Source organism: Bos taurus, chromosome 8, assembly GCF_002263795.3.
Source record: "Bos taurus isolate L1 Dominette 01449 registration number 42190680 breed Hereford chromosome 8, ARS-UCD2.0, whole genome shotgun sequence".
Lineage (NCBI taxonomy): Eukaryota > Metazoa > Chordata > Mammalia > Artiodactyla > Bovidae > Bos > Bos taurus.
This window is the reverse complement of record NC_037335.1, coordinates 62,635,539-62,659,250: the sequence shown is the minus strand read 5'-3', so window position 1 is coordinate 62,659,250 and position 23,712 is coordinate 62,635,539. Positions and strand designations below refer to the sequence as shown.

General features: G+C 38.8%; 1 protein-coding gene and 1 pseudogene across 4 annotated transcripts in view; both read right to left on the bottom strand.

The window, feature by feature from the left end:
* TDRD7 (tudor domain containing 7) overlaps positions 1 to 23,712 on the bottom strand; it is a 104,045-nt gene that overhangs the window by 57,776 nt on the left and 22,557 nt on the right. For 2 of the 4 annotated variants that reach the window (XM_015472543.3, NM_001100309.1), the window contains 3 exons: positions 19,231 to 19,443; positions 16,335 to 16,476; positions 15,203 to 15,416 (listed from right to left, as the gene is read on the bottom strand). In XM_015472543.3, the coding sequence (XP_015328029.1) occupies positions 15,203 to 15,416; positions 16,335 to 16,476; positions 19,231 to 19,437 (563 nt within the window). In that variant the 5' untranslated portion in view covers positions 19,438 to 19,443. The remainder of the gene's footprint in view (positions 1 to 15,202; positions 15,417 to 16,334; positions 16,477 to 19,230; positions 19,444 to 23,712) is intronic. The other 2 variants (XM_059888982.1, XM_059888981.1) reach the window with 1 other exon arrangement.
* LOC101905141 (ATP synthase subunit g, mitochondrial-like) lies at positions 2 to 15,196 on the bottom strand (annotated as a pseudogene).

Below are 23,712 nucleotides of genomic sequence, written 5' to 3'. Positions count from 1 at the left end.
GTATAAAACAAAGGTAAATTAAAATTCAAAGGGCAAAGTCAGTACCAAGTTTCAAACGCTATACTTTCCATTTAAAGTTTCTGTGGCATTGAGCAGCAAAATAAGTCACTAAAGTATTTCAAAAGGGGAAAATTAAAATGATACCTTGTATCAGCTTTCATATTCACTGAAGGAAAGTATATTAAAGGTTGAATTTAAACTAGTAATTTAAAAAAAACTTGGAAGTCACATTTCCCCAATGGCTCAGTGGGTAAAGAATCCACCTGCAATGCAGGAGATGCAGGAGACTCAGGTTCAATCCCTGGGTCCGGAAGATAACCTGGAGAAGGAAATGACAACCTACTGCTGTATTCTTGCCTGGAAAATTGCACAGAGGAGCCTGGTGGGCTACAGTTCATGGGGTTGCAAAGAGTCAGACACAACTGAGCACACAGACGCATTAAGAAACTAGCAATACAAAACAAAGAAAGCTATGTGAAGAATAAACAGTTGAACATAAAGAATATTTTTGAATGTAACTAAAAAATGGAAGACTTGCATTACCAGGTACTGAAATGTGTTATACAGGTACAACATAGTTGGACAAGATAAGTAAAATAGTAGAGTGCTTATAAATACTCAATTTACATTATATTAATATCTCAGCACAAGATAAAAGTGGTATTTCAAACCAGAGAGGGGATGCTCCATTCATGACTTAGGAAAGAAAGGTAGATTTCCCACCTCATACCCTCACCAAAATAATTTTTGTGTGAATTGTATTGGAAATATGTAGAAAATTTTTCTAAACATAAGGACAAAGAAATACCACCCCCCACCCACAAACAGAAATAATTTGTGTTCATGTCTGCCTGTCTCACTAGACTCCAAATGTCTATTACCTGAGTTTCTACTGCCTAGGGCACTAATTATTTGTGTTTCTAGCTTCTAATTACTTGTGTTTCTAGTACCTAAGGCAGTGCTTGGTACATGCAAGGAGGAGTGAATGCAGTAAGAAGGAATAGGATGATTGAATAAATCAAAGACTTCCCAGCAGTGGGTATGGGAGTAGAGGTGATTGTGACACAGTACACCTATTTCACAACTTTTCAACAATATGCAATATTCTAAAAATTAGATCAATTCTCTGAAATGAAGCACATCGGAGGCGGTCCCAAGACGGTGGAGGAACAGGATGGGGAGACCACTTTCTCCCCCACAAATTCATCAAAAGATCATTTGAATGTTGAGCAACTTCCACAAAACAACTTCTCAACACTGGCAGAGGACGCCAGGCACCCAAAAAGGAAGCCCAATCTCTTTAAAGTAGGTAGGACAAAATATGGAAAAGGTAATGGCACCCCACTCCAGTACTCTTGCCTGGAAAATCCCATGGACGGAGGAGCCTGGTGGGCTGCAGTCCATGGGGTCGCTAAGAGTCGGACACGACTGAGCTACTTCACTTTCACTTTTCACTTTCATGCATTGGAGAAGGAAATGGCAACCCACTCCAGTGTTCTTGCCTGGAGAATCCCAGGGACGGGGAGCCTGGTGGGCTGCCGTCTATGGGGTCGCACAGAGTCGGACATGACTGAAGGGCTTAGCAGTAGCAGCAGCAGCAGGACAAAATATAAAAGACAAAAGCAGAGACAAAAGATTTAGGGATGGAGACCCGCCCGGGGAAGGAGTCATGAAAGAGGAGAGGTTTCCACAAGGCGGGTTTGTGGGGAGTTTTGGAATCTCAGGGGACAACATAACTGGGAGGAAAAAAAAAAAGAAATGAAGCACATCTCTTATATTCTAAAAGAAATGATTAGACTGTAGGCTACAAGCAAACGTTTATTTAGTATATGATACTCTGCAATTATAAGAGCATCACATTCGTGTATTAATGCATCTGGATAATACAGAAGATGCCAAAAACATATCCAATTCCTACTTATGCAGAACTGGCAGGGAGACAGCCATCCTTTCCCTTGATTCAGAACCCTAAGAAATGTAAACTGTAATCTTCGCCTGCTTTGAGTCAGCAGTGAGGACTTGAGCAGGAAGCAGGGGGTTATGAACAAAGAATGAAAGAAAGCACAGCAAGGATATGGTAGGGGCTGCTTTGGTTCAAGCCTTGGTGGGTCTAATGCACAGGAAAGAAAAGAGTTAACACAGCAAAAGAAAAATAGTCAAGGAAAACCACAGGGGCCCATGAAAAACAAACACAATAAGATAACAGAGGTCCAACCAGTTCTATAACAGTAAGTATAAAAGACTTATTACTTTGTTTCTTAAAAGACAAATATTTAGGCTGTCCCCTCCCCAAAAAAGCCACATTTAAACATACGCCATTTATTAGAGACACACTATTATCCCACTAATATTTAAGGACCTACTATTACGTGCCAGGCACTGTGTCAGAGCGTAATGATCAATGATACACAAGAGAAAGATACCATTAGTCTCATGGACTACACATACAGCTGAGAAAACTATGGCAAGCAGCTAGTAAATGGCCTCCCAATGCTTCCTGCCTCTGGCACCACAGCCTTGTGTAATCCCCTCCCTTTGAGTAACTTGCTTCTAATCAATAGGATACTTTAAGGTTGAGGGGATTATACATAATTAGACTACAGAAGATTCTAATTCCCACTTTGCTAGCATAATCTCTCTTTGCTAGCTCTGATGAGGTGAATGGCCGCGTTAGGGAGGCCTACATAGCACGAAATTGAAGTTGGTCTTTGGCCAGCCAGATGAATCTAAGGCAAAACTCAAAAGGAATAGATTGTACCAACAACCATGTAAGTGAGCCTGGAAGGGGATTCGTCTCAGCTGACCCCATCCACAGCTGACAGTGTGATTGCAGTTGCATGAGAAACTCTGAAACAGGAAACCTAGCTGAGTGGTTCTTAGATTCCTAATCCACAGAAGCTATGGGATAATAAGCATGTGCTGTAAACTGCTAAATTTGTGGTCATCTGTTACATAATAGATAATTAATGCATTGACTGAATATATATATATAAGAACAAAGTCTACTAAGTGCTGTAATAGGGGGAGTAGGTGTAATAAAAGCACATGACAAAAGCAACAAACCAAATTAGGAGGTACAGAGAGGAGCAAGTAGAAAGTAAAGGTTATGAACACTTATTATAAATTTATAATAACCTGAGTAGTTTGGCACTGTGAAAGAAGAGATAGGTATAGTCAATGATTCTAAACGGAAAGCCCAGAAATTGAATCATATAACAATTTAGTATTGGTAGAGACAGCATTTCAAACCATCAGGAAAAGAAAGTATTATGTCATAACTGATATTAGGACATCATAACAGGAAAGATTCCTACTCTCACGCAATTTCAATGTGCATGCTCAGTTGCTCAGTTGTGTCTGGTTCTTTGTAACCCCATGACTGTAGCCCCCTAGGCTCCTCTGTCCATGGGATTTTTCAGGCAAGAATACTGGAGTAGGTTGCCATTTCCTCCTCCAGGGGATCTTCTCAACCCAGGGATCGAACCGGCGTCTCCTGCATTTCAGGTGGATTCTTTACCCACTGAGTCATCTCTCACACTACACAATAAAATAAATTCTAGGTGAATTAAAGGTTTAAATGGAAAAAATAAAACCATCAAAATTCTAAAAGTAAACAGAAGACATACTACATAAATTGGGGGTAGAAATGCTTTTTCAGGCATAACACCTAAAGGCAAAAGCCATAAAGGAAGAGATTAATAGATGTAACTAGAAAATTTTAAAGTTTTTGTATACCCAAAATATCATAATTAAATAAACAAGGGAGGGGCTTTCCTGATGGCTCTCAGTAGTAAACAGTTCGCCTGCCAATGCAGAAGACACAGGTTCAATCCCTGATCCGGGAAGATTCCACACACTGTGGAGCAAGTAAGTTTGTGTGCCACAACTACTGAGCCTGTGTTCTAGAGCCTGGGAGCTGCAACCACTGAGCCTATGTGCCGTAATTACTGAACTCACATGCTACAACTACTGAAGCGTGAGTGCCCTAGAGCCAAGAGAAGCCACTGCAACGAGAAACCTGTGCACTGCAACTAGAGTAGCTCCACTCTTGAAACTAGAAAAAAGCCTGCACAGCAATGAAGACCCAGCACAGCCTTAATAAATAAATAAATAAAAAGAAAGAAAGAAACTGAGGAAACATTGCCAACATATTACAGGATGAAAAGGTCAACATCGTAATTTATAAATCACTTTTATAAATTAGAAAGAAAAACCAACAAATGACAAAATATGTAAGTTATAAAAGATCCCCAAATGGGCTAATAAACATATAAAAACATAACCTCCTTAAGAATCAAAATCAAAAACATAGAAATTAAAGCACAGGAACATTTTTTTCTACATTTTAGAACACCAAATAAAAAACTGATGCCCAGTGTTGGCAAGTGCCCAGGTAAACTATCATTCCCATGTGTTTCTAGCAAACTCTATCTGGTATCATTGTTTAGAGTACAAATTAATAAAGCATTAGTGTGTATACCCTCTTACCCAGAGAGTCTACTTCCACTAATTTATTCTAAATAACTAGTTGTGAATACTGGCAAGGATTATTCTACATATATGTTCATTGTAGAATTGCTTGCAATAGTGAAAATCATTTATATATAACAATAAATGTCTAGACTATGAACTAGCCTGACACTAAAAATGATACTGTAGATGTGTATTTAACAACAGAAAATGTTAGTATATTGTCTTTTAAAACAGGTTAAAAAACAGTAATATACATCATGACCCAATTTGTATTTTTAAAACTTTTATAAATAATATAGAAAGATATTTTTTAATGTTTACATTTATGTTTAGATTAGAGGTGATTTTTTTCTCTTTTACTTGCTTATACTTTGCAAATTTTCCATACAATACACATTAATACTTCTGTAATCACAACAATAAATGTATTTTAGAAAATGTTGCCTATAATTATTTAGTATATGACTTTTAAAGCCTACAAGATCTCAGAAACATACATTCATTTACTTTAGCTTAATACTTGCAAGATACCTTTACAATCATGGTTCCCATTGGCTAATGCCAAACAGTCCTTTATTTATATTCAAAGTCCATGATCTTACTATGATATACATACAGTGATTTCTTGTCTCATTCTAGGCCTAATGAAACCCTGATCTTCAGCACCATATTCACCTATGTTTCATGCATACATATATTTAAACATCCCATTTTAATAATCATCATTTTAACAAAATACAATGGTTGTGAATTATATTTCTTTAGTAATAAACATTTCCCAGAGAAACCACAAATCAATCATATGTCCTCACTTTTGACTCCTCTTTCTATTTCACTGTTCAGTTCAGTTCAGTCGCTCAGTCGTGTCCGACTCTTTGCAACCCCATGAATCGCAGCACGCCAGGCCTCCCTGTCCATCACCAACTCCCGGAGTTCACTCAGGCTCACGTCCATCGAGTCAGTGATGCCATCCAGCCATCTCATCCTCTGTCGTCCCCTTCTCCTCCTGCCCCCAATTCCTCCCAGCATCAGAATCTTTTCCAATGAGTCAACTCTTCGCATGAGGTGGCCAAAGTACTGGAGTTTCAGCTTTAGCATCATTCCTTCCAAAGAAATCCCAGGGCTGATCTCCTTCAGAATGGACTGGTTGGATCTCCTTGCAGTCCAAGGGACTCTCAAGAGTCTTCTCCAACACCACAGTTCAAAAGCATCAATTCTTCGGTGCTCAGCCTTCTTCACAGTCCAACTGTCACATCCATACATGACCACAGGAAAAACCATAGCCTCGACTACATGGACCTTTGTTGGCAAAGTAATGTCTCTGCTTTTGAATATGCTATCTAGGTTGGTCATAACTTTCCTTCCAAGGAGTAAGCGTCTTTTAATTTCATGGCTGCAGTCACCATCTGCAGTGATTTTGGACCATAGTAAATTTAGATTGATACCTACAGTGCTAGAGAATATCAGTTACATTATTTTTCTAGAATCTTCCAGTTTGTTAACTGGCAGATATGAGTTCTTTAAGCATAATTTTTGAGAATGGGCTTCTGGGGTCCATATATTTCCTGCATTAGTAGACGAACATGCATGCATATGTGTACCAATTAATTTTTCTGGGAAGATCACATAGCTTTCATTAGCTTCTCAAAAGATATGGTGACTTTAAAAAGTTTAAACTCATAATAGTTTATACTACTTAAGATTACTCCTTAATATTTCATAAGTTTAGAAATAAAATCTTTTGCTATTATTCTATTTTGGTAAGAGCAACTTCTTTGATTTTATAGTTTGAAAGGCAGCCCATACCCTCTGCCACCAGATGGTATTTAGATTTCTCTTAGGTAACTTTCAATTTGTATTATATTCTTTTAAAAAAGGTTTGATGAAGATGTTTTACAACAACTTTAATAGCTTTAATTAAAATAGTCTGAAATACATCCATGCAAAGACAGACAACTGAAGGCAGGTATGCAGTTCTAGAAATCACTGTACAAGAATGAAGACATTCTGTGCATGCACGCTCAGTCGCTTCAGTCATGTTTGCCTTTGTGCAACACTATGGACTGCAGCCCACCAGGCTCCTGTGACCCTGGGATTCTCCAGGCAAGAACACTGGAGTGGGCTGCCATGGCCTCCTCCAGGAGATCCTCCTGGAGATCCTCCCAACACAGGGATCAAACCAGTGTCTCCTGCACTGCAGGTAGATTCTTCACCCACTGAGCCACCTGGGAAGCCCAGAAGACATTCTACACTATATGGAATTCAAAATTCTTACAGTGAAACGTAAAAAACAAAAGCATATACTATATTAATTCTCAAAACTAAAACTATATAGAAAGCATTTGCTATCAATTTTAATCTTTTGTTTTGAAATATGGCAAAACCAATACAATATTGTAAAGTTAAAAAAATTAAATTAAATTAAAAAACAAACAAACAAAAAAGAAATATTTATAAATTCATGGGAATCTTCAAAAAAATGTATATAGAAGCCTCATGTACCCTTCACCCAATTTCCCCCAATGGCAATACCTTGCATAGTACAATATCAAAACCAAGCAGCTGACACTGGTATAATCCAGAGCATACTCAACTTTCACTTACATGTATGTGTGTATAATTCTACCACACACACAGGTGCATGTAGCCAGCACTACAATCAACATGCAGAACTACCCCATCACTACAAGGCTCCCTCTTGCATTGCCACATCCTTCCCCTTTCTCCAACCCTTGATCTTGGCAATCACTTCTCTGTTCTCTATCTCTAAAATTTTGTCATTTCAAGGATGTTGTATAGAGTCATACAGTATGTAACTTTTTGAGATTGCCTTCAACTCAGTACAATTCCCTTGAGATCCACTGATGTTGCGTATGTCCATAGTTCATCCCTTTATACCGTTGAGAAGTATATTCTGTAGTGTGGATGTATTAAGTTTGTTGAATCTTTCAACTTCTCAAGGACACCTGGGTTGTTTCTAGTTTGGGTCTATTATGAATAAAGTTACTAAGGACACCTGTGTACAGGTTTTTGTGTAAACTAAAGTTTTCATATCTCTGGGATAAATGTCTAGGAGTGGAATTTCTGTTTAGCTTTTTTTTTTTTTTTTAAGGATTTCTAACTTATCCTCTATCTAACTTCTAACTTCTCCTCAACTATCTTCTAACATGGCTGTACAATTTTACATTCCCAAAAACAATGCTATGAGTGATCCATTTTCTCTGTATGCTTGCCAGATTCAGTGTTATATTTTTAAATTGAAGTATATTTGATTTGTAACTGTATTACTTTCAGAATGGTGATTTGATATTTTTGCAGATAATACTCCATTGTAAGTTATTACAAGATAATGGCTAATAAGATAATTCCCTGTGCTATAAGATAATTCCCTGTGCTATACAATGTTTTTCTAGGACTTTTATAGTTTCAGGTCTTAACATTTAGGTCTTTAAACCATTTTGAGTTTACTTTTGTACACAGTGTGAGAGAATGCTCTAATATCTTATTTTACATGTAGTTGTCCAGTTTTCCCAGTAACAACTTGTTAAAGAGCCAATCTTTTCTCCATTGTATATAGTTGCCTCCTCTGTCATAGGTTAACTGATCATAGGGGTGTGGGTTTATTTCTGGGCTCTCTATTCTGTTACATTGATCTGTGTCTGTTTTTGTGCCAGTAGCATGCTGCTTTCATTACTGTAGCTTTGTAGGATTGTCTGAAGTCTAGGAGGGTTATACTCCAGCTTTGCTCTTTTTTTCTCAAGATTGCTTCAGCAATTCAAAGTCTTTTATGGTTCAATATGAATTTTAGGATTATTTGTTCTAGTTCTGTGAAAAATGTTCTGGGTATTTTGATAAGGATTGCATTAAATCTGTAGATTGCTTTGGGCAGTACGGCTAGTTTAACAATATTAATTCTTCAAATCTAAGAGCACTTTGTCCATCTTTGTATCATCTTCAACTTTCATCATCAATGTTTTACAGTTTTCAGAGTATAGATATTTCACTTCCTTAGCTAGGTTTATTCCTAGTTATTTTAATTTTTGATGTCATTATAAATGCTATTGCTTTCTCATTCTCTGAAATTCCATTATTAGCATATAGAAATATAACAGATTTCTGTCTATTAATTTTGTACGCTGCAACCTTGCTGAATTCATTTATTATTTCTAGTAATTTTGGGGTGGAGACTTTTGGGTTTTCTCTATAAAGTATCATGTTATCTGCAAGAAGTGACAGTTTTACTTCCTCCCTTCCAATTTGGATACCTTCTACTTCTTTTTCTTTTCTGCAGTGGCTAAGACTTCCAATATTATGTTAAACAGAAGTGGAAAGAGTGGGCAGGCATTCTTGTCTTGTTCTTCAATTTAGTGGGAAGGGTTTTACCACTGAGTATGATTTGGGCTGTGGATTTGTCATAAACAGTCTTTATTATGCTGAGATAAGTTCCCTCTACACCCACTTTGATGACAGCTTTTAATCCTGAGTAGATACAGAATTTTATCAAATGTTTTTTCTGGGTCTATTGTGATGATCATGTAATTCTGAGCCTTCCGTTTGTTAATGTGGTGTATCACATTGATCTGCAAATGTTGAACCATCCCTATGACTCTGGAATAAATCCAACTTGATCATGGTATATGACCCTTTTTATATAGTCAGATTTGGTTTGCTAATATTTTGTTGTAGATTTTTGCATCTATATTCATCAAAGATATTGGTCTGTGATTTTCTTTCTCTCTGGCATCTCTGTCTGGTTTGGGTATTGAGATAATGGTAGCCCATGGAATGAATGTGGGAATGATCCCTCCTATTCAATTTTTTGGAATAGCTTGAGTAGAACAGATATTAGTTCTTATTTGGTAGGACTCCCCTTTGAAGCCATCTAGTCCTGGACTTTACTTCTAGCTTTTCTATTACAAATTCAATTTCACTTCTAGTAACCAGCCTGTTCAAACTGTCTTTTCTGCTTGTTTGTTTCAGTCTTGGCTGTTTGTATGTTTCTAGAAATTTGTCCATCTCTTCTGGTTTAGTTGCTAAGTGGCATCTGACTTTTGTGACCCCATGGACTGTAGCCTGCCAGGCTGCTCTGTCCATGGGATTCTCCAGGCAAGAATACCAGAGTGGGCTGCCATTTCCTTCTCCAGGGGATATTCCCAACCCAGGAATTGAACCCAGGTCTCCTGCACTGCAGGATGATTCTTTATTACTCAGCTATGGACTTCCCTCATAAGGGAAGTCCATCTCTTCTAGATTGTCCAATTCATGGGCACATAACTGTTCATAATATTCTCTATGATTGTTTTGTATCTCTGCAGTATCAGTTGTTATTTCTCCTCTTCAATTCTTACTTGGGTCCTCTTTTCTTCTTGGTGAGCCTGGCTAAAAGTTTATCAATTTTTAAATCTTTTTTAAAAACCAGCTCTTGGTCTCATTGATCTTTTCTATTGTTTTTATGATCTCTATTTTATTTCCTCTCTGATCTTTATTATTTCATTTTTCTGCTGACTTTGGACTTTGTTTGCTCTTCTTTTTCTAATTCTTTTAGGCAATAGGTTAGGTTTTTGAGGTTTTCTTTAATTGTTTCTTGTGAGAAGTCTCACTTCAGTTCAGTCATTCAGTCAGGTCCAACTCTTTGTGAACCCATGGACTGCAGCATGCCAGTCTTCCCTGTCCATCACCAACTCCCAGAGTTTACTCAAACTCATGTCCATTGAGTTGGTGATATATCAATATAGACATCAAGTCTATATCACTATAAACTTCCCTCTCAGAACAGTTTTTGACTCATCCCAACTTTGGAAAGTTATATGTCCATTTTCATTTGTCTCGAGATATTTTCTGATTTCCTCTGATTTCACTGTTGACCATTTTTTTTAAGTAGCATGCTGTTTACTCGCCACTGTTTGTTCTTTTCCCATTTTTCTTTCTGTAGTTGATTTCTAGTTTCATACCACTGTGCTCAGAAAAAATGCTTGATATAAATTCTTCCTCTTAAATTTGTTGAAGTTTGTTTTGTGACCTAGTATATGATCTATCCTGGAGAATGTCCTATGTGCACTTGAAAAGAATGTGTATTCTGCTGCTTTGGGATTAATGTCCTATAGATATCTATTAAATGAAAAGATGCTTGCCCTTCGGAAGGAAAACTATGACAAACCTAGATGGCATATTAAAAAGGAGAGACATCACTTTGCCAACAAAGGTCCACACAGTCAAAGCTATGGTTTTTCCAGTTGTTGTGTATGTGAGATTGGACCATAAAGAAGGCTAAGCACTGAAGAATCGATGGTTTCAAATTGTGGTGCTAGAGAAAATTCTTGAGAGTCCCTTGGAGAGCAAGGAGATCAAATCAGTCTATCCTAAAGAAAATCAACCCTGAATATTCACTGGCAGGCCTGTTGTTGAAGTTGAAGATCCAATACTTTGGCCACCTGATGTAAACAGCTGACTCACTGGAAAAGACCCTGATGCTGCAGAAGACTGAAGGCAAAAGGAGAAAAGGGCAGCAGAGGATGAGATGGTTAGATAGCATCACTAACTCAATAGACATGAATCTGAGCAAACTCTGGGAGACAGTGGAGGAGAGAGAAGCCTGGCGTGCTACAGTCCATGGGATTGCAAAAAGGTGGACAGAACTTAGCAACTGAACAAGATATCTATTAGGCTCATTTGGTCTGCTGTGTTAAGACCTCTGTTACCTTACTGATTTTGTCTGGATGACCTGTCCACTGATGTCAATGGGTATTAAGGTCCCCTATTATTACTGTATCACTATTTTTTATTTCAGCCATTCTGATAGGTGTGTCTCAATATAGGGTTTTTTTGACACATTATCTTATTACTATCTTATTATCTCATCTGCAATTAACAGCCTGTTCACACATAATCCAAGAACACTCAAATAATAAAGCAAATATAATCATATATTAAAGATTGGTCTTCAAACATCATAGCCAATGATGTCACAGTTGCCTACAATCTCACCAACATAAAACCACATCCACATCTCAGTGGTCACCACACCATTCAGTAGAGTTTCCTTAATTGGGAGCTGTTTGAAGCTACTTGTTTGAGCACTACTGATATTTTTTCCCCCGCTCTGAATAGCTGTAAGGATCTCAGCAGAGTTGGAGGAACCAGATCAACATTGGCATAGTGCCAAAAGGTGGCCAATCGAGGCTTTGAGTAAGCCACAGCAGTGCTGGGACCTTCTCTATGAGGTTATGGACAAACTGGGTCATGGTTCTAGGATGGAAATCCCATGGCCCCAGCTGGCCAGCTGAATCTCAATGCAGCTTTAATTTACACTTTCCTAATAGCTAATGAAGCTGAACATATTTTTATGTGTTTTTATATTTAAAGTAATTACTGTTATATTAGGGCTTATGCCTGTACTTTCTGAAATTTCAAACCATTTTAGATTATTTCTGTTCTGTTGAGACAACTTCCTTTAGTCCCTCTTTAGGAGTAAGTCAGCTAATGACAAATTCTCCTAGTTTTATTTCATCTGAGAATATCTTCTTCATTTCCTTTTCATTTCTGGAGGATATAGAATTTTGATTGACAGGTTTTTTCCTTCACCACTAAAAATGTGCCATTTCTTTCCTTCATGATTTCTCCATGACTGTGAATGAAAAACCACTGTCATTAAAACTGGTATTCACCTATGGGTGATGTATCATTTCTCTCTGGCTATTTATAAGATATTTTCTTTGTCTTTAGTTTTCATAAGTTTCATTATTGGTGTGGGATTCTTTGAATTCATCCTCTCTGGGATTTCCTAAGCATCCTGAACCTGCAGATTTATGTCCTTAGCCAAATTTGAGAAGTTTCAGCTATTATGCCTTCAAATACACCTTCAATCTCACTCTTTGTTTTAAGGATCAAATACTAGATCTCTTCTTATTCTCCCTACAGGTCCCTAAGACTCTGCTAGATTGTTTTTTCCCCCCACAGAACTCTCAGTCTCAACTAGTTATTTTGTTTTCTTTTGTTTAAGTCTATTTACTCTGTTGTCCAGATTGGGTAATTTCTACGTTCTAGCTTCAAGTTCTTTGATTCTGTTCTCTGTCATATTCATTCTGCCATTGAGCTCATATACTGAATTTTTATTTTGGTCATTCCATTTGGTTCTTTTTTTCCCCTCTTTTTTATTTTTAAATTATGAAAGTATGATAACACATTTACAGGAGATTTGGAAAATACAGAACAAAGTTATATATAATTCCACTATATATTACTATTATTTTTAAGTAGATAAATTAAGATTTTTAGTTGGAGTTTCAATATCAAACTCTCAAAAATTAATAGAAGGAATATGCAGAAAAGTAGGGGCTTCCCTTGTGGCTCAATGGGAAAAGAATCTGCCTGCCAAAGCAAAAGACACAGATTTCCTTCTCTGTTCTGGGAAGATTCCACGTGCCACGGAACAACTAAGCCCGTGTGCCACAACTACTGAATCTGTGCTCTAGCTCCCATGAGCAGCAACTACTGAGTCCATGTACTGCAACTAAGGAAGCCTGTAAGTCCTAGAGCCCATGCTCCACAACAAGAGAAGTTTCTACAATGAAAAGCCCGCAAACCACAACTAGAGAGTAGCCCCTGTTCTCTGCAACTAGAGAAAAAGCCTGCACAGCAATGAAGACCCTGCACAGCCAAAAATAAACAAATAAAATTATTTTTTAAAATATACAGAAAAGTAAGATATAGTAGACTTGAAAAGCACCATGAATATTTGGTTCTTTTTTGTATGTTCTCTTTCTTTGGTGAATTTTCTGTTGTTTTTTTTTTCCAAAAAGATTTGCAATTGCAAATTAAAGCATTTTTACAACAGCTGCTTTAAAATCATTGTCAGATAATTCCATCCTCTGATTCAAGATAATGCTGATGTCTGTTGATTGTTTTTTTCTCATTCAAGTTGTCATTTCCCTGGTTCTTTGTATAATGATTGATTTTTTTCATTGTAACCTGGATATCTGAACACATATTAGGAGACTCTGGATCCTATTTAAATGTCTGATTTTAGCAGGTAGTTATTCTGTTTAGGTTCATCATATACCTCCTGGCCCACTTTTGTAGGCTGTGGTTCCAATAAAAATTTAGTTTTCAGAGCCCTTATGGTACCATTCTGGTCTGGTACACTCACCTGTTGCTGATGGAGCTCCTGTTTACTGCTGGAGTTCCTGTTTGATTTCTGTAGGTGCTGCCCATAGAAGAGGAACACACTTCCCTAGGCCTAGTGCTGCTAGGTGGGAGGGTGGGAAAATGATATGCAGCAGGTCAGACAGCACTAACTTGGGCCCTCTGTAAGGGCTGCTTGGTGTGGCAAGGTCCTCTACTCAATCACTGCTGGTGCTACCTGCAGGAATGGAAGGCTTTTATCTAGGCCACACAGTGCCACTAGATGAGAAGTAGGATACCAGACCATGGGGTAGAGAGTGCTCCTCTGGGCCCACAATCCAGGATGCCTGGTTTTGCTGTCATCTTATAAATTCAATTCAAAATCTTGAAATTTAGGCCTAGAACCAGCAGAGACAATGGTACCTCAGTCACCAAAGTCACCAACTGTGCTTTGGGTCAAGATTCAAGTCAATTTTCTAGACTTTATAACAAAATTTATAATAACTAATCATAAACACATTAAATATATACCATTATGAAAAATATTTAAAGGTTGCTTTATTAAAAAATACTAAAATATAAAAAACTAGTACCCTTTTGCCTACTTAAAAATATTCTTTCTTTCTAAATATTCTACTGTGGGGGAGAGAACTTAGGGGGAGGGGAACTATCTTTTATACAAAATGGAATCTTTGAGCATTGATTTAAAGAAAAATGATACAAAAAAATTTGTTTTGTACAGGTACAAATAAGATGGAAGAATGTGACACTGACTCATCTACACCAGGAGATGGCAAGCTTTTGATGTGACGGGTCTAACAGTATATATTTTAGGCTTTGCAGGCCATACTGTCTATGCACAACTACTCAACTCTGCAGTTGTATAAAAGCAACCACAGAGACTATATAAACATAGGAATGTAGCTGTGTTCCAATAAAACTTGATTTATAAAAACAGTCAATGGGCCAGATTTGGTCCATATATTGTAGTTTGCTCACCTGAATTACCTCATGAAACCACAAAATTCAGAGCCAGAAAAGAACTTTGAGATCACCGAGTTAACATTTTTATTGGGCAAATGAGGATACCACAGCCCCAGTAGATGAAATAATTTCAGTTATTTCACCTGGCCAATGAATGGCAGCATCCAAACAAAAACTTTAAGGCTGTGGTATTATTTCCAGTTCAGTATTGTGATGCATGGATGTGTAATGTTACTGTATTATGGATATGATTATTGGAACACAGTAGAGCATACAAATCAATGAGATTTTATTTAAAACTTACAAAATTAATTGGAAGAAAGATCTTCAGCCAAACTAAGTTATGCTGAAGTAGCATCTCAGAACAATTTGTGAGATCTTCTAAAATGAACGTTACAAGCAGAGACTACTAATGACGCACAACAAATACAAAATGGAGATACTCAGAAAATGATGTTTAGGCAGCCAAGAAAAGTGGAGTAACTAGTAATGAGGCATTTCTCTACTCATCTCTGTGTACGTTCACAGAACAAAGTATTTCCTTCTTCACCTGTACACACATGTTTAAGACTTATTATCCTAGGTTCACTACCCTTCTCCTTTTAGCTAGACAAAGCCCAAATACCTGTTGTTGGTAGACATGGTCATATGACTCTGCACCGGAACATCTTTGAATACTTCATTTCCAATAGTTGTTTGTAATGTGTAAGGCAGCACTTCAGCATCAGATTTAACTCCAAGAGAGATTCCTTTGTTTCTTAATAGTGTTGAATTAGGTTTTTTGCTGACAGAAAAATCTGAAGAAAATCCTGGTTGTCTGAGGGTTGCTTTTGGTTTTCCTATGAAGTCAGGCATACATAATGCAATCAATTAGCTTTCTAAAACCCTGGTTTCATAATGTCACTCCCTTGCCCAGATGTTTTCTGTTGGTCTCTATGCTCAGAACAGTTTGTAAGAGTATGAGGAGGTGGCCATTAGAGGGTCGGTCAGCAGGGGAAGAGCAGATTGGTGTATATTTAGCAGATGAGCTTCTCGAAATGTGGCTTCATCTGCTAGGCAAGCTTGTTACTTTTCCTCCACTCACCAACTAACTTGGTGGCAGTCACCTCACATTCTTACAAATGCAGCACACTCAGCGGTATCTTAGTCCTCCCATTGCTTCTCCACCAATTTGAATTCTTCCAATAGTTAGGGGTCTGGTTTCAAGTCTCCCCCTTGCCATGAAGCTCTCCACTGCCATTCTCAACAAGGATTGAGCTTTTGCCTAAAATGCTCATTGTGGTATTCAGCATCTACTCTTTTATACTATCATTAAACTATTTCTTGAGAATTTAATTTTAGAAATGATTATTTTATAAGCTCCTTGAGATAAATGATCAGTAAATACAGGCTGAGTTCCCTACATCTTTATGTACTATATAATTCATGTTTTTCTGAAAACAGAGGATTTATAGTAAAAGATATGATTTCCTAAATAAGACATTAACTCAGTTGGTTCATCCAACATTCTATATGAGGCTTTCCCCTCAAAAAAGAGCAAAACCACAATTTGCCATAGGAAATTATGCTGAGTTACTTCACTTAATAAGTCATGCTTATCATGTTCACTTAAATTCAAATGGACTAGCTTCAGGATTTCTCCCTTGACATATGAATGTTAACAAACATACGTGTTTATCATAAATACAAGCAATATTTTCATATGACGATGTATTCATAAACTGGCTTTACAATTTTAGCATGTGAAAAGATCTTACCTTCTAGAAAAAATGGCATGGTTTTCTTTACTCTCATCTGACAATTAACTTGCCGACCAGTTTTCCTTTTAGAACTCCTCTGTCGAGCCACAAGCTGAGCAATTCTTGCAGTTTCTGTGCAGGCCACGGCATAGCAGGTTACCTAATTATGAGAGGTAAGGGAGAGGAGAAACATTTCTCAGATTCACTGGTAACCAGAGGCTGACTTTTCAAAGTGTATCTTTGTGAGTTTACATGTCCCAAATCAAGCTGTATGCAAATATTCATGTCTCTCTCTTTCATAATGTTAGAGCTAAATTATATTTTCTGCAAGAGAAACCAAGCATAGTCCAGCACACTGAATAATCATTTTTCCTTAAACTGAAAAGTTCACTTATTTCTTAAACATGTTTTTATTAAGCATCAAAAATGTGCTAGGTATATAGGCTTAACAAATGAACCAAAAGAAACCTGTGATTTGTATATATTATCTCATATACTCTGTGAGATTTATTTTATTCCCATTTTATACATGGGAAAACAGGATCAGGAAAGTTAAGCAAACTTCTCAAGCCATGCAGCGAGGCTATCTCTCTGAATTCAAAGTACATACTTGTAACTGCTATTTGTACTACCTCCAAGAGACCACTAAATTCTAGTCTTGCCAATGAAATGGATTACCTGAGTGACTTAGGGCAAATCAGTTTACTTCAAAAACCCCAGTACTATCAGTTACAAAACAGGGAATAGCTTAGATCTGAGGTTTTCAAACTGTTCAGTGGAGTCATAGGATTCCATGGAGGTGCCTCAGGGGTGTGAGGGCAAGACAGGGCAAGCAAAGGCCCTGGAGCCTCTGGCATCTACTTAAAATACAGTAGCTCAGCTTTTTATATTAAAAAAAGAGATAGGATATACAGGATATTTGAAAAAGGATTTGAAAACAGAATGTAGACTGCTAAGGTTAGATGATCTCTAGAGCCCCATCTAGTGGGGCTTTAATTTTAAATTGAAATTAAGACAGGAAAGCAATGAGGCCTTACTCCACAGCCAAAACATGCTCGTAATCTTTGGTCCGGTATTTCTATTCCTGAAAATATAAGAATACAATTCAAAAGAAGAAAAATTACCTACCTAAATATGTGCATTAGGGGTTACTGTAATAGTCAAAACCTGGAAACATTAAAAATGTCCCAAAAAGAAGAATAAAGAGTTGAGTAATTTATAGCACAGTAACTATATGAAACACTATTAAATTACTAATTCATTCAGACATTTGATCATTTATACATTCAACACATATTTATTAAGCACCAAAAGTCAGGGCCAACAAAATAAAACAAAACAAAAAACCAATCCCTTATCCATAAGAAACTTATGAAGGAAAGAGAGGCAAAGAGACTAAACAGAAAACATTATGTCAAGCGTTATACTGAATGTATTATAAGAGGCCAAGCAGACAGAAAGGAGGGCTTAAATCTTTCTGGGATAACCAGGGACACTGAAGAAAGTTTTACTATTAATGTAATATTTGATAATTTATACCTTTTCCTTATATAAACTGTATTACAGATTAGGTAAACCTTTGCTGTGTGCTGTGCTGTGTTTGGTCGCTTCAGTCATGTCCAACTCTTTGTGACCCCATGGGCTGTAGCCTCCCAAGCTCCTCGGTCCATGGGATTCTCCAGGAAACAATACTAGGGTGGGTTGCCGTGCCTTCCTCCAGGGGATCCCCCTAATCCAGGGATCAAATCCAGGTCTCCTGCATTGCAGGTGGATTCTATACTGTCTGAGCCACCAAGGAAGGCAGCTCTCCTAACCCTGGGCCCCTTTTCTCCTCTACCCAATGCCTCTCTGACCCACCCCCTCACCAGAGGAACAACTATTCTAATTTTTTGTGAGAAATACCCCAGACTTGTCCTACATATTTACATATGAAACATACCCCCAAAATATACTGATTTTGGTGGGGTGGACACCTTTCTGTCTTGGGTGGTAGTTTGTCCAATCTTTCATACTGTATATTGGGCAGACAACAAGAAGCAAAACTACTGAGTCATAGGGGATATGTAATAAAAAAATTTTACTTGCTACCACTCAATTGCCCATGTTACATATAAAACATGATTCCAGAGGAACTAGAAGATTTAAAATTGTAGGATAATCACTATTACTAAAGTAAAGGTGAGAACAGGCTAGGGACAGAAGGGACTAAAGACAGGGAGAACAGTAGGGAAAGCCCTGTAATAACCAAAAGTGCTGAATGATCAAGTAGAGGCTTGACTAGGATCAAGACAGTAGGAACAGATAGGGGTCAGGTCAGATGATCAGAGGTTTAAAGTATCTATTGGATTCAGTAATCAGGAGGTCACTAGTAACCTAGGCCAAACAGCTGTGGCAGGCCTATAATGAGTGGTATGATATTTAGGCAGTTAAGGTCTCTAATACAGTTATTTTGTGTGGACACTGAGACTGAGTAAACTTGAAAATTTTTAACTTAATATGGTTAAAATCCTATTTTTATAACAAAGAATTTGAGGGTAAAATAAAAGACATGAGAATCTAGGCTGTGCTTTGGATGCAATTCTTTATCACTACTAACCTTGGCTTCCCTGATAGCTCAGTTGGTAAAGAATTCGCCTGCAATGCAGGAGATCCCGGTTCAATTCCTGGGTTGGGAAGATCTGCTGGGGAAGGGATAGGCTACCCACTCCAGTATTCTGGCCTAGAGAATTCTATGGACTGTATAGTCCATGGGGGTCGCAAAGAATTGGACATGAGTCTTTCACGTCACTTCACTTCTTCACTAATCTTGGCTAGTGCTTTTTACTTTGACTTCCATCCTAACTAAGAGACTGGAAGTACCAGACAGGCAATTAAGAATTGGCTTGCCTCTTTTGAAACACAGTTACCTTCTTACCTCTCCAGACCTACTAGTCTCTATCCTGACAACTGCTGGCACACTTCTCAGATAGGCTTCTAGTGTAGGATAGCCCAATTGCTTGAAAGGGATCCAGTCTCCAGTTAGGGATCTATACTCTCCTTGGAGCCGGGGTAATGCTATTCCATTCTTATGAGACTGCAGAACAGCCCGTAGCATTTTTGAAACCAGATCTGCTTCCAGCATCTTCACCTATGAGAACATGGTAAAAGGTTACTATAATGATGCATTAGGCTGTGAATTCAAATGTATTTTCAGAGTTTTCACTTGTTTGTATATTTCATAAACTGCTACTGAATACTTTATGTACTATTACAATACAGGGAAATAACTGTTATGATACAGAAAAGCATGGAATACTATGAGAAAACAAGGGAAGTCAGAAAGGCATAAAGACTAGCCTGGGGAAAGGAAGATATCAAGGAATGTCTCCCAGATGAGAGGAGGTCTGATGGAGTTCTAAAGGACAAGGTGCAATCAGCCAGGCAAGGAAGAAAAGGATGTGTGGAGGCTGGGGTCAGGGATGGGGAAAGGTATCACCCCCAAGTAGAGGGAAGAGAAAATTTAAAAGGCACAGAGGTGAGAGAAGTACATGGTTGGTTCTGAGAACTCTAGGCAGTTGAGTGGTGGGACATGAATGAATAAAGACTCTAAGCTAAGGATTGAAAGATGGAAATGCGAGAAGTGAGAAGAGGCAGACCCAGAAGAGACTACTTACTATATTATGCTAGCATGTTTGCATTTTTGCCAAAATTAACGTGAGACCCTTGGAGGGATTTTAAATAGTAGAATAAAATGATCAACTTTGCATTTTAAGATCACTCTTTAGTATCAAGGAAAATAAACTAGAAGGCGAAAGATAAGTGAGTTGTAAGAATTGAAGATATGGAAGATCTGAAAATAGGGCCTTGGAATGCTGATAGAAAAAATCAGTATCAGAGCTAATCAGGAAGTGGGATTAACAGGAACTGATTAACTGAATTATAAGGGAAGCCTCCAAATTTCTAGCTTAGAAGCATGGTGGATAGTAATGGGAAGAGACAAGTCTGCAGGAGAGGAAGGGAGTGAAATAATTTTGGACATATAGAAGTTGGGATGCCTTTAGGGCAGCCATGTAGTTATATTCACTAGAAACTCAGGTTACAAGTCTGAGCTGCTTATAGATTTGTTGGTCTTCAGCATATATGTGGTATTTGGTGTTCAAGGAGTCAAAAATAAGGTTAAGGATGGACTCCTGTGGAAGGCTGTCATTTAAGAGATGGGCAGAGAAGGAAGTATCCATAAAAGGCCTTGAGAGGGGGCAGTCCCAAGATGGCAGAGGAAGAGGATGGGGAGACCATTTTCTCCCCCACAAATTCATCAAAAGATCACCTGAATGCTGAGAAACTTCCACAAAACAACTTCTGAACGCTGGTGGAGGACACCAGGCACCCAGAAAGGCAGCCTGTTCTCTTTGAAAGGAGGTAGGACAAAATATAAAAGATAAAAAGAGAGACAAAAGAGTTAGGGACCGAGACCTGTCCTGGGGAGAGAGTCATGAAGGAGAGAAGTTTCCAAACAGCAGGAAACCAGCAGGTCTGTGGGGAGTTTTGGAATCTCAGAGGGCAACATAACTGGGAGGGAAAAAAAAAAAACCCACAGAATACACACCTAACCACAACTCCCAGTGGAGAAGTAGCCCAGATGCTCACGTCTGTGCTGGACAGGGAGGCATGGGCTGCATGCTTAGGGTAAGGACAGGGCCTGAATGCCCTGAGAATAATCTGAAGGAGCTAACCTGAGATAGCAACTCAAACTGTGGGATAGCCAGAGAGAGAAACAAAAAGAGAACTTTCCCACGAAAGGCTCTAACCTAACCCGCAGCTTGGCCCGCTCACAGAACAAAGGATTGAGCCAACACCAAAGGAGAGCTAGCTGGCTGCGTACAGGCCCCACCCCACCACCAGAGGCAGAGAGGCAGGTGTGTGACAGCCAGAGCCGGAAGACAAGGGACAATCTCGGCCCCAGAGACCGGCATCCTCCACCGAACTGTGAGCAGGCTCCCAGCTGCTAACCACATCTTCCTGGGATCCTAAACGGTTGACATCTGCCAGGAGGGTCACAGCCTGAGATCGGCTCCCCAGAGGAGACACATAGCACACCTGAGACAATGTTCTCGCGGCTCACCTGGGAAACCGAGCGGTCAACTGAGCGGCCAGGACCAGGGTGGTGACTAAGACACACGGCCCACCTAGGACAGTGCACTCGCCAAGCACCTGGTCACCTGAGCTGCTTGGACCTGGAAAGGGCACAAAACGCATGCCCAACCAAGTCTGTGCCCTTGCGGAGTACCCGAGAACCTGAACCTGAGCAGCTGACACCTGGGAAGTGCATGAAATGCAGGGCCCGCATTGGACAGTACCCTGCAGAGCAACCTGGGATCTGAGCAGTGTAGACCCAGAAAGCACACGCTGCCCTGAGCTGGGGCAAACCCAGTGTGGTCCATACACTGCGAGCACTCCCCACACACGCCACTGATATCTGTTTGCAGTGTTCCTCCCTCCCCACAACACAACTGAACAAGTGAGCCTAAGTAAGTGACCACCTTCACCCCCTTGTGTCAGGGGGGAAATGAGATACTGAAGAGACCTGCAAGCAGAGGAAGCCAAAATAAACTAAGAAGATGGAAAAGCTCTGGGAGTGACAGGTGCAACAGATTAAAACCCTGTAGTTAACACTGACTAAGCACTGGAAGAGGCCTATAGATCTTGAGAAGAAGTACTAGCTGGAACAAGGAACTATCTGAAACTGAACTGACCCCACACTGCCCACAAAAGCTCCAGAGAAATTCCTAGATATATTTTTACTATTATCATTTTTTAATATTTTTAAGTTCTTTATTACTCCTTTTATTTTCATTTTAATAACCTACTATTACCTTGCAAAAAAAAGACCCTGTTTTTAAAACAAATTTCATATATATTTTTTATAATTTTTGATTTTGTTTTGTATTTCTAATATTGTATTTTTGAGAGTCTAACCTCTACTCTAGATTGTTAAACTTTGCTTTTTTGTATTTGTTATCAATTTTGTACCTTTAAGAATCTAATGTTTAGTATCTATTTTCACTTAGGGGTGTGCTTACTGGCTAGATTGCTCTTTCCCCTTTTGACTCTCAGTTTTCTTCCCCAGGACACCTCTATCTCCTCCCTCCTCTCTGGGTGTACCAGGCTGTGGAGAACACTGAGGGAAATAATTACTGACTAGATTGGTCTCTCCTCTTCTGACTCCCTCTTCTCCTCCTGGTTACGCTCCCTCTCTCCTCCTTCGTCTCTTCTCCATGTAACTCTGTGAACCTCTTTGGGTGTCCCTTACTGTGGAGAATTTTTTCACCGTTAACCTAGATGTTTTCTCATCTGTGCTGTATGGATGGACAAGTTTTGAGGTTCCTGTAAGAATAAGACCAAAAGCCAGAGGCGGGAGGCTTAAATCCAAAACTTGAGAACACCAGAGAACTCCTCATTCCAGAGAACGTTAATAGACAAGAACTCATCCAAAAGCCTTCCTACCTACACTGAAACCAAGCTCCACCCAAGAGCCAACAAATTCCAGAGCAAGACATACCACGTTAATTCTCCAGCAATGCAGGAACACAAGCCTGAGAGTTAAAATACAGGCTTCCCAAAGCCATGCTAAACCCACAGACACCCAAAAACTCATTACTGCACACTTCATTGCACTTCAGAGAAAAGAGATCCAGCTCCACCCACCAGAAAACAGACGCAAGCTCCCCTAACCAGGAAACCTTGACAAGCCATTAGTCCAACCCCACCCACAGGGAGCAAGCTCCATAATAAAGAGGAACCACAAACTTCCAGCCTACAGATATGCCACCCCAAACACAGCAATTTAAACAAAATGAAAAGGCAGAGAAATGCTCAGCAGGTAAGGGAACATGATAAATGCCCACCAAACCAAACAAAAGAGGAAGAGATAGGGAGTCTACCTGACAAAGAATTCACAATAACGATAGTAAAGATGATCCCAAATCTTGAAAAGAAAATGGAGTTACAGATAAACAGACTAGAGACAAGGATTGAGAAGATGCAAGGAATGTTTAACAAGGACCAGAAGAAATTATTGCCAAATTCAGACTTAAACTGAAGAAAGTAGGGAAAACCACTAGACCATTCAGGTATGACCTGAATCAAATTCCTTATGATTATACAGTGGAATTGAGAAATAGATTTAAGGGACTAGATCTGATAAGAGTGCCTGATGAACTATGGACGGAGGTTCATGACACTGTACAGGAGACAGGGATCAAGACCATGCCCATGGAAAAGAAATGCAAAAAAGCAAAATGGCTGTCTGAGAAGGCCTTACAAATAGCTGTGAAAAGAAGAGAAGTGAAAAGCAAAGGAGAAAAGGAAAGATATAAGCATCTGAATGCAGAGTTCCAAAGAATAGCAAGGAGATAAG